Here is a 12224-nt window from a genome sequence, read left to right as displayed (position 1 = left end):
TGAAACTTATATAGGAACACTTGAAGATATCTATACGGGAAATACAGCAATCCTAAAACTACATAAAGATAGTGAAAAAAATTCTGATTGAGAAAGGAGTTAGGCAGGGAGACCCCATCTCTCGTAAATTATTCACAGCGTGCCTAGATGAAGTTTTTGAAAATTTAGTTTGGAAAATTGTAAGAATTAACATTATAGGAAATACCTCAACAACTTATGATTTGCAGATGACCTAGTTCTATTAAGTGAATCATGGGAGGAAATACGATAGAAGACTTGTATAGAGAAAGCCGAAATGTAGGACTGAAAAGGAATATGAGCAAAACTAAGATAATGTTCAACGAAAATGCAGAGAAACAACAAATAAGGGTTATGAAAGAACCTCTATACATAGTTAATGAATAAACGTACTTAGGACAGCCAGTAAGTGTTTCCCCAGGACATAAGACTGGAATTAAAAGAAGGATAAGCATGGGATGGAGAGCTTCTGGTAAACAAAATGAGATTATGAAAAGTAAAATGCCATTATCTTTAAAAAGTAAAGTATTTAATGATATGGTCCTACCAGTATTAACTCAAGCATCAGAACCATGGAGCTTACAAATGGTTTATGAAATAAGCTAGTAACAAAGATGATGGAAATAGTGATAAGAGACAGAAAAAGAGCAACATGGATATGAGAGCAAACAAAAGTAAAGGATATTCCACCCTGGAAGAAACTTATTATTATTATTATTATTATTATTATTATTATTATTATTTTTATTATTATTATTATTATTATTATTATTATTATTATTATTATTATTATTATTATTATTAGCTAAGTTGCAACCCTATGTAGACATCCTAATTCATATTAGTACAAATGCACTAGCTGGGGAAGCAGCCGGTTGCGGAAAAGAAAATGTAGAGGCATAGAATAAACCATAAGAGAGAAATAACACAAAATTACATTTTAGTAAGATTAATAAATGCTAAATAGACGAGTAACTTATGCACCTTGAAAAGAGATTTTTGTTATCCTGCTCTAAAACATCATTTATACCAAATTTAAACTCCTGCCTCTCTGATTTTATTATTTAATTTGAAGATCGTTCACAATTTGGTTACAGAAGGAATGAAACTTCTAGAATATTGTCAAGCAAGACTTTTAATCAACTGCATACTTTATACCAGGTAGTGGATAGTATATTGTGGAAAGATCTGAATGCAAAGGATGGTCGGGATTATGTAAAATCTTATGCAATTTGCACAAAGAAATAACTGAACGACGGTGAAAGAGATTAATGTATCACGGATTCATAAAAACCATAAGAGCAACATGTTGAAATGAGAGTCAGTTGCTAAACACCAGAAAGGATAACACTTTTCTAAACGGTGGAATAAATTAATTAAAACATTTTCACAGGGTAGGGAATCCAAAAAGATCCTTGATGTACAATTTTGAAAATATGCTTTTATGTATTTTTCCGTTTTAGAACCTTAAATACATAATTGAAATTATCCAAAGCAGTTGATAATTTTTTTTCCTTTTTCAATTTACTAATGTCATTCCCCAGTTGGTGTCATTGTTCACGATGTGTATTCATGTGGAAAACCAGGTTAGCAATTAAATTGTCCTTCAAGCTTACCCATATTAAAATTTCCCCATGTGAAGAGAAAAAAAGGGTAGCAAGAATGTAGTAGAGAATATAAATTAATATTAGTCCAAATGAAAAGCAAACTTTTTTTTTTTTTTTTTAAGGAATACTACCACGTTCTCTCAAGGTTTCACACATCTGAGGAATTTCTATTATTTCATACTTCATTGATACTCGTTCATTGCTTAATAAGTAGTAACAGTTTACCAATTTTCTCTCTCTCTCTCTCTCTCTCTCTCTCTCTCTCTCTCTCTCATAGATATGTATAGTTTTTATTCATATCTCAGTCAACCTATTTTTCTTCATTTTTAGAATTGTAATTCCGTTCACTATTATTCATTTGCTCTCTCTCTCTCTCTCTCTCTCTCTCTCTCTCTCTCTCATAGATATGTATAGTTTTTATTCATATCTCAGTCAACCTATTTTTCTTCATTTTTAGAATTGTAATTCCGTTCACTATTATTCATTTGCTCTCTCTCTCTCTCTCTCTCTCTCTCTCTCTCTCTCATAGATATGTATAGTTTTTATTCATATCTCAGTCAACCGATTTTTCTTCCTTTGTTGAATAGTAATACCCTCTCTCTCTCTCTCTCTCTCTCTCTCTCTCTCTCTCTCTCTCTCTTCCCAGCATCTGTAACCCCTTGCTCAACTTGCACTCCCCTCTTGCCACCTTTTATTATAGCATTGTCCCCTTCTCCTGTTAGATGGTATAATTGGAGAGTTTTCCCCTTTTGACCGTCGTTTTTTCCTCGGACCTTATTTTCCCTGTCATTTTCCCCCTTTAGAAAAAAGGCAAAATGAGATTTTTGTCATTATTATATTAGCATAGAATTAATCTATTATTTACCCCCATCGTATTGTTCTGGAAGATTCAATTTTTCATTGTTAGACATTCTATTAATATTTCTGGTTATAGAAATTCATTTGGATCTGTTTCCATATCTCATATGGTTTAACAATGTTATTTTTTTTATGGTCGTCTAATCGATGATATACTTTTATTAGTACAAATAAATATAATTTTCATGAGTTCAATCAACAGAATTTTTCTTAGTTATAAGACTTTATCGGTGTTTTTTTTTTTAGTTTGTAATAGGAAATACGTAATTTTTATGTCGATAATGTAAATTAAGATTTAGAGAATTGGAAATTGGAGCATGCAATGAGTTGCCAATGAAACACAGAAAGCTGTTGGAGAATGCCAGACATTCCTAAGAGTAATGAATGTGAGATTTCTCAAGAACGGCATACCTTCACGGAATCAACAAATTGGATTTTCCTTTGGAACCGGATTCAGTAAATACATACTTAATTTATAGCCAAATTTATGAACCATATATTTTTCCTATTGGTTTTCTGGTGTTTTATCCTTCTCTGACAATGAAAATTGGGTCAAACAACCCATTCATGAGTTTTCCTAACCCCCATATAAAACAATTATTTGGGATCCAAATGGGAAACCAGAAATACCAAAATAAACCAAGTGATTTGCAGCAATAGTAATGTTGGAAATGGTACTAATCACAAGATAATCAGCTGGAAAAAAAAATATATGATTTATGTTAGTGGTGTGAAATTAAAGTACCATGATTACCTACCATATCCCTCAAATGGCCTTCGCTACATTGTCTCGCTTTGTTCGTATAAGTTGTTATGTCCCAGGCCCATTTGTCTTACAGGGAAAAATACCAAAAAAAAGTCACTACTCGTCCATTTAAAATCTTAGGGAATTCCATTAACGACATAAATTGATGTAAGGTATATTACCCAACAATTCAAAATATAACGAACTTTTCCCAAGCTAATTACAGTAAAATTCATCTATACCTAGGACCAAGTAATTAAGCAAGAAAGAAAACGGAGTCAACTGCAAGCAGTCTTAGAAAATGAGCTGAGACAAGGGGTGACTTACCTTGTATTGTCCTCGTCAACGAACATGATCACAACCCTCGCCTGTGGTTTGGTGGAAAGTCTTTCGATAATAAGATCGAAGTCTTCAGGTTTGGTGATTCTTTGAATTCGCTCCACAGCAGCTATGCATATCCCGGACTGTTGAGCCAACTTGGTGAACGAGGCAATACCCTGTAAAAGACGTTAAAAAATTCATTATTTTTTCAATTTTTGTCACAATGGGAAAATATTTATCGCAAAACCAAAAATGGTATTTTGTAATATCAAGCATTTTTAGATTACAGTATAGGTATCGTAGTAATAATATGGAGGATTCATCTCTCTCTCGCTCTCTCTCTCTCTCTCTCTCTCTCTCTCTCTCTCTCTCTCAAGAAAGCGTTTAAGTTCACAACTCTATCATTCTTGATCTCTAACTTGCAGCCCCTGTAATTATCGAGGCATTCATCTTGAAAAGTAAATAATGGAGACAATCAATATATTTCAGGTTCGTCCCCAGACTCTCATTGCAGCAAATGCTTGTTAAGGACTCCGGTGACATTATTAAGATCGTGAGCTTTTAAAACATTTAGATTTCCTCTTAGGGTCAAGATTGTAAAGACAGAGAAAAACTCGGGTTGACGATTAATCAGTGTCGTCATGACTTTTAGTGGAGAAACGCTTTATTGGCAATCAGCTATTTAAGCCATTTAACCCTTCTTGTCAGGATAAGCGTAAAACATTTCAGTAATGTATTTAGTATTTATTTTAACTCTCGTAAGTGGCAGCTGGTGTTTACCTGTAACTGGTTTTTGCTAATTTCTCCGTACAACAATCTGGATTGTGTGTTTTTTATCATTTGTCCATATCTGACATAATTGGTGTGGAAGTACGAATTGATATTAGCACATGTAATATCGTTTGGCAATTGTTTCGGGCAGTAATTGTCTTGTTTATTTCTGCTGAAATATTTCCAGTAGGTTTTCATGATTGTTAAAATAACTCTGTCAAGAATTTACTCTAAAAATGTTAGTAAACGTTCTTATACCAAGAGAGAGAGAGAGAGAGAGAGAGAGAGAGAGAGAGAGAGAGAGAGAAAAAAAAAGGACATCTAAAAGATTATATTGTGTATCCACATTTTAAAATGTATTTATTTGAAATAAGAGGGCGAATCGAATGAGAGTTATCCCGGGATTTTTTTTTAAAGAATAATAACCATTATGGTAAAAGAGAATCACCTGCTAATCTGGAATTTTGTCTTTTACTATTTGATCAACTACAGATCTAAAGACTGTAACTCCCATGAGAAGTGCTTCCTCAATGCACGTCTAACGAATTACAAATTTCATGAAATCTGTCCAACTGATTTTAGGAAGCAAATTTTGAATCCGAAATTGTTTTAGAATGTCATTCTACATTTCACACAAACTTTAGCAATGGGTGAGAAGTGGTATTTAAAACGTTTTCTAATTAAAGAAACCAATTCTTTTATTCTCTGTCGTCTTAGACCAGGATTAGTAACAGAAATTAAGATTATTTTAATGCCTGTATCATCATATTCACTGAGTATCAAGTATCCTCCTTTAGTATGTATATTTATACAAGTATGTTATACTCTCCTGAATGTTGTCCCTTACAGCTATTGATAGTAAGAACACTACTTAGTGAGTAATGAAGAAATAAAATATATTTTTCTTGGATGTTTACTCTTAATCTATATTTTATACACATGTACTGTATGTATATGATATATAACACCCATATATATATATATATATATATGTGTGTGTGTGTGTGTATATATATATATATATACATATATATATATATATATATATATGTGTGTGTGTGTGTGTGTTTTGTGTGTGTATGTGTATGTGTATGTGTTGTAACATTAAGTAAAAAAACTACTAAACATCTAGTATGTCTTTCGATATAGATAAATGGCTTGTGCCCATTTTAAACGAAGAAAAAATCCCCCCCCCCAGAAAAAAAAAATATCTTTGTTATCTCATTCTAATATGACCAGATATGCAGTATGCAATACATATAGATTCCGTGCTACAGCCCATAATGATATGCAAATGGAATGACAATTTTATGTGGGACAACTGAAATCCTACGCGTACAAACTTTATTATCACATAAACCAGAAGTGGGATATGCTGCTTTCCATATGGAGTTGAGTGTTGACAGAGTGATTGTTGTGATATGCTTATATGCATCTGGATGCATTTAGTACGGACGATGCAAATTGTGCTCCAAGCAGCTACTTCAGTTTTGCACAAACACACCCACGAGTGCATACAAATATATATATATATATATATATATGTATGTATGTATGTATGTATGCATATATATACATATATATACATACATACATATATATATATATATATATATATCTATATATATATATATGTGTGTGTGTGTGTGTGGATACGAGAGTGGACTAAAGTAGATATTCTAAAATAATGAAAGAAAAATAAATAGACATAGGCAGGACATACAGTGAGAATGGCAGATAATTGACGAACATTGACAATAATAGAATGGGTCCCTAGAGATTACAAAAGAAGCAGGGTTAGAGAGAGAAGACGGATTGACGAACAAAGAAAAGTTGCGATTATAACTGCCTTAGAAAGACCATAATCAGACGAAAGTTGAACATGACTGAGGCCTTTGTCCTGCAGTGTACTAGTTACGGTTGATGATATATATATATATATATATATATGGTTATATGTGCAGGAATGTTCATATGCATGTTTATATATGCCTGTAAGCATTTATGTGGGCGTGTATGTATCTTTGTACTGTATATGCATTTGCATGCTTGCAAGTATATATGTATTACTATGTTTCTATATTTACATGGATGAGGTTTCCAAAAATAATTAAAGATAAACGTATATAAGTATAAAGAAATTGTATTGGAAGGCCCAAAAATTAAATCACCTGACATCCGAAATGACCCTTTAACTACGCCACCTGCCAAATGGGATATGATCTCCTCCCACGTAAATACCTGAAAGTTTGCGTTCTTACAAGTAGCTTGTTTTTCTGACATATAGTTCTACAAATATCGGTATGTATGTGAGTGCTTTTACTTTACCGTACATAATGTGAAAATCTCTCTCAATGAATCAGTCCTCTTGAAGATGTAAGAGGAAACTAGTCAGGATTCAATCCCATATTTTTACATCTTCCCTGTGGCTTTTCTTTGCGTGTATGTATATATATATATATATATATATATATATATTTGAATATATATGTGTATGTATGCATATATATGCATATATACAGTATATACATATGTGTATGTATGCATATATATGCATATATACAGTAAAAACATATGTGTATGAATGTCTACCTCACATATAGATCAAACTCTAGTTTCTTTAAATGAAATGCGAGATAATTAGCAACCATGCCACCTCGAGGCTCGAGATGCTGGGTAAAACTCACTGGCCTGTAAGACATTTGTCTTACCAGGTAAATCCTGAAATGGAGTTAGCACTTAGGCTCCGACATCTTTTTGAGCCGCTGGTGGCATGGTTGGTATTTACCTTACCTTACCTTTTCATTTGAAGAGACTAAGGTTCGATCCCAATGCGAGGTAGAAATTTGGTTCTATTTGAACACGATATTATGCTGATTTACACTCCATATTGATTCATGAGAGGTAGTTCCAATTAAATGTGCTCACTTGGGTCACACTCATATACACACGCTATAACAAGAACAAATGCAACCGTTTTTAATCCACTGTAGAAAAACGGCCTCAGACATGTCCTTAGTCAAGTTGTTTGGGCCATTTTCATTACCACGCTGACCAATTTGGATTGTTGATGGTGGGAGATTTTCGTCTGACTGGTCGCAGCAAACCAGCCTAGTATGGTTGACATTGGCTAGTACAACTTTATTGATCATGGCAATACGTGTGTGTGTGTGATTCGGTGCCATTTGAGTTCCTAGGAAAGATAAGGACACCAGTCTGCGAGTCGTATTGATCCATGGTTTGAAAAAAAAGATATTAATTCCAGCTCAAGTAATAAAACTCGTGTGAAACTAATGTATAAGTAAATATGTTGATTCAATTTGAAGATTAATTAGAATTATACACTCGAAGAATAAAGTCATTCTTGTTTATCTGTGTTCATCTTCACAAGGAAATTGTTTCATGTGATCCCCGTTTTTTTTTAGTATATCCTTCAAAGTAACTAATATTTTACGAAAAGTATATTTTTGCCGTTATTGAGTAGAATATACAGGATTTCTTTTTAATTAACTAGCCTTTATGCACTTAAGTATATTTCATCTTAAGATTATACTTCAAGTATGTAATTTTTCTTTTGACAAAGATATGATGTTAGATTAATGTTGTAATTTATAACGAAATTTCTAGGTATTAGATGGCATTAGGATTTGAGGGGTTAAATTGTAATCATTAACTTTTTATTTCAAAATTGAATATTGTGTTCCATTTATTTTAAAGTATATATTTAATTTTGAAATATTTAGCATTACAATCTTATAAAAAGGACCATTTGCTTCCATTTTCATTAATAAAACAAATAATGCAACACATTGTAATTTTTATGGTTTTTGTATTTTCAAGTTTGCGATGAGGAATATCTAACGGGTCTCATGTCAAAGGTAAATATTGCGTGCTATACTTTGTTAAGCATATAGTTAATTCTTAAATGTTTACAATTATAGTCTTATAAAAAGGACTTTATTTTTGTTTACCTTAATAAAACAAAAAATTAAACATTCCTATCCATGTATTTGATTATATATTTTAAAGTTTCCGATATATGATAGCTAACGGGACGAGTATTATTAATTTTCTTTTCCCGAATTCGCTTTGAAACGGCATTTCCAGTGGAAGCGCTCTTCAGCATTTGTGTAGCTTTCGGTTATATTGAGTATGAGGTTATATGTGCTCGCGGAATATTGTTTGCGAAATAGACGCTGATATGTAATTATAACATTGTCAGAACCACAAATGAAAATCCTGAAAATTTGGTTTACTTTGCGCTCTCGGCCAGATTATGAAATTTGAACTGGCAGCCATTTGTTCCATAGTGGTTGTTTGATTATATTTTCTTTCTCTAACTTTATTATGTTAGATTTTTTATAATTACTCTTAAATAGTTAGTTGACATTCTAATTAGTCGATGCTTCAAGTGGAACATATTAAACTAGAGGGGCAATCAATAGAGAGCATGCCTTCGCTACGCCAGTCTTATTCTGCTCTAAACTCAACTGCGTACTTCTATGTATTTTCTTCAAAATACGGTGGATTTATCCTTGGGTCATAGCCAACATGTCCACCAAGTTCCGTTGACATTGGCTCAGGAGTGTTTGCGTAATATTGTTCACATGCAAAAAATATACTTATAAAATATTTGCAATTTTCTTAACATTGTTATTATTTTCAAAGTACTGTTGAGTACCTGTACTTTGATGTACTAAATTTATCCAGTGTTACAGATTCGCCCTTGAGTCATACCAAGTTTGGACAAAATCGGTACAGTAGTTTTTGCGGAAAGTTGCTTATGAACAAATAAAAGAACGACGACAGGGATGAATACTGTAGATAACCTTCGCAAAATCTTCGATTTTGGTGAAGGCAAGAATGGGCAACCCTTTCAAAATAAATTGAAGCCTACTAGTTCAAATTAAGCTATATCATAAACGATAACTGTCCAAAATATTTTGAAATGAGTTGTTCCATAATTTTTTGTTAAAACTCCACAGGTTATAATTAATAATCATTTATTATGAATAGTTAACTATAGTTGTCAAGGCGTTAATGTAACGTGTCTTACAATGTTAGTTCATCATTTCACGAGATCTTTGAGGAAATATATAGTGTAATGTATAGAACGTTCGTTTAAGAACAACTAATTGTCTACAAGTGAGCATGGCGGTCAGTAGCAGTCAGCTGAAAGATAGTACCATTGATAGCACTGCAGTGTACAGTACTTACAATTGTCTGCTTCCTAATTTGGGGTTTGGACGCTGTTGTTTCATTAGAACTTCACCGAAAGCGTTTATATTTGTCCGTAGGCCTGAGCGTTAGGATTGGTGTTGCTCGTAGCTTATTGATTGTTACCTATCTGCAGGGTTCTGGATGTGTATATGAAAATTGGCTTCGGCAACGATTTTGGACTGTAATCCTGACTACCCGTACCCATCTTATGTAGATGAGAAAGGAAGTTATATCAAACGTATTATATGTTACATGCAAGTGTGAGACGTAACTTTTTTGGAAGTTGCTAAAGATATTTTATTTTATCAACCATATGGTGGGGAGGGAGTAAGGAGGGCTTGGGAGGAGCCTGTTTCTTTTATTTTTTTTTGGGGGGGGGGGGTGTGGGAAAGGTCGAAGAGTCAGAGAATTAGATGGTGAGATAAAGTGAAGGAGGGTATGAAGAAAAAAGGTTTAGTGGAAGAGGATGCCTTTTATAGAAGAAATTTCCTCAAAAACTTCTTTGGTGGAAAGGCCTCGCTACTAGTCCTACTCTAAATTGTGCTATTTAAAAGCGGTTGTAATATATTTATAAAATTACGCATATATATATATTTATGTATATATATATATATATATATATACACCTGTATATATATATATATATATATATCTTTAAAGTAAGTTTACAACTGATGATACTATAGTGAGTAAAACTTCAGTCTTGTACCTAAAACGCAAGTCACCTGTGAAATTGTATATATATGGAATCAAACTTTATTTCACCCATTGAATCGAGAGTGGCTTCCGAAACAAATTTATTGAAATTGAGGTTTGTTTTCTGTCATCACAGACTTAAGACAAAACCGTATCAGAAGTGGAGGATTTGCTTCGACGCCTTGTTTAGTTTTCATTACGAGCCCCTGCATTCAATTGGCAGGGATTTCACTCAGGTATATTCTGATATATAATATATAAAGTGATAAAGAGTTTTTTGGGAGCGGGGGAGGGGGGGGGTTGGCCTCTGTGATGTTATCGTAATTGCTTACAAATATTAATTAAATTGATGCATATTTTCATACTTAGGCACCAACATCACAAACATTATATCGATTTATTTTTGGCGACTCATACTGTGTCCTCTTTTGGCCCCATATACCTTTATGTAAGATTATACTACTGTTTTAAAATATTGCGTATTATCTATTGATTCCTATTTTTATTGTTACTATCTTAAATTGGACTTCACTTAGGTGTATTTCTTTATCAAAAATAATCTTCTTTTACTAGTATTTTTATTATCTCTACAAGTATAGTAATTTTCCAATTTAGAAACTTATATAACTATTTCTTACTTTACTTGTGTTTCCCCTTATTGTCGTGCAAACCACTTCTATCTTCACCTCATAGTGCAACTGTTGTGAGTTCCTCCAGTTGCACTTGAGCACTGATTGCCCGCATAAGCCGCGGCACTCGTCTCCTACAACCCAAATTCATAAATCTAATCCAATCCATAGTATATATATATATATATATGTGTGTGTGTGTGTGTGTGTATGTGTATGTATGTACAGTATGTATGTTTATATATTGTATATAAGTATAATCTAAAGATATATCATGTATGTATAATATATATATATATATATATATATGTGTGTGTGTGTGGTGTGTGTTTCCTTTTTACCGGAAAGCTGGATTGTAACATGAATTGAACAAAATCACGAATCATACAATCTCGGGCTATGTGGGCTGGTTGAGCTAAACATTGAGGGAGAAGGGCGAATCAAACGGGGAAAAAAAGGATGAATAAGAATTAGAAGCCATAAGTGAGAAAATGTTCCGGAATGAAGAAAAGTTTTGGAAATTTGAATTGAGGAGACAGTTAATGAGAATATCAAGGAAAAAACTGAAGGGAAATTACGTGTTGATAAAGGAATGGTTGTGGAAAGTGGCAAAGCGACTTGCCGTAACTCGGGCCAAAAAATTCGTCTTCCTGAAAGTTTTTTGCTAAATCAGGAAGTTCCCTATGGACGTTCCTGTGCACCTCTCTTGCGGGGGACTGTAGGCATTACTTGAGGGTCTTATCAGTGTCTCTTTTGGTCTTTTGCTTGACTCACAATTTTGGCTTTTTGCTTGCTGTCCAACCTCTCAACGTTACCTCAAGCAATTTCCCTCAGTTGTACTTGGTTTACTGAATGGAGGCGGCCTCCTTGACCCCTAGCACCGGGTGATGACCTAAATTCGTGAATTTAATTAATTCACCAATATTGTCCCTAAAACTATGTTTTCTCCTATAGAAATGAAATTTCACAAATGTTCTTTCAAATAGTAGTTCTGTACTTAGACGTGAAATGAACCTGTTGCTATTCATGATGATCATTTTTCACGAACACGTGTCTTTTAATAGATGTAAACATCAACCAAAAATAGGATTTAATATCGAATTCATTCATGCGAATATATATATATATATTATATATATGTGTGTGTGTGTGTGTGTGTGTGTATCCACTGAAAATTCTTTTATGATAAATGCTTCTGGCTGTGGCAAGGACTCGAAACAATCCACACCAATCGACTCTACCAATGAGCCATTAAAGTTTAAGTCTATAACAAGTCCACATTGCTTATCCTGTTAAGTTTAGGAATCTCTACCTAGACTTGAAATCAACCCATCTGTACTATGATAGCTCATTAATGAG

At 33.3% G+C, this 12224-nt stretch overlaps 1 protein-coding gene across 1 annotated transcript in view; it reads right to left on the bottom strand.

The window, feature by feature from the left end:
* Positions 1–12224, bottom strand: part of LOC137634452 (metabotropic glutamate receptor 8-like) — a 198174-nt gene that overhangs the window by 28221 nt on the left and 157729 nt on the right. Inside the window, exon 4 of the mRNA XM_068366856.1 lies at positions 3556–3725. Within this exon, the coding sequence (XP_068222957.1) occupies positions 3556–3725 (170 nt within the window). The remainder of the gene's footprint in view (positions 1–3555; positions 3726–12224) is intronic.

Source organism: Palaemon carinicauda, chromosome 3, assembly GCF_036898095.1.
Source record: "Palaemon carinicauda isolate YSFRI2023 chromosome 3, ASM3689809v2, whole genome shotgun sequence".
In the NCBI taxonomy this organism is placed as follows: Eukaryota; Metazoa; Arthropoda; class Malacostraca; order Decapoda; family Palaemonidae; genus Palaemon; species Palaemon carinicauda.
This window is presented reverse-complemented; position numbering and strand designations above follow the sequence as displayed.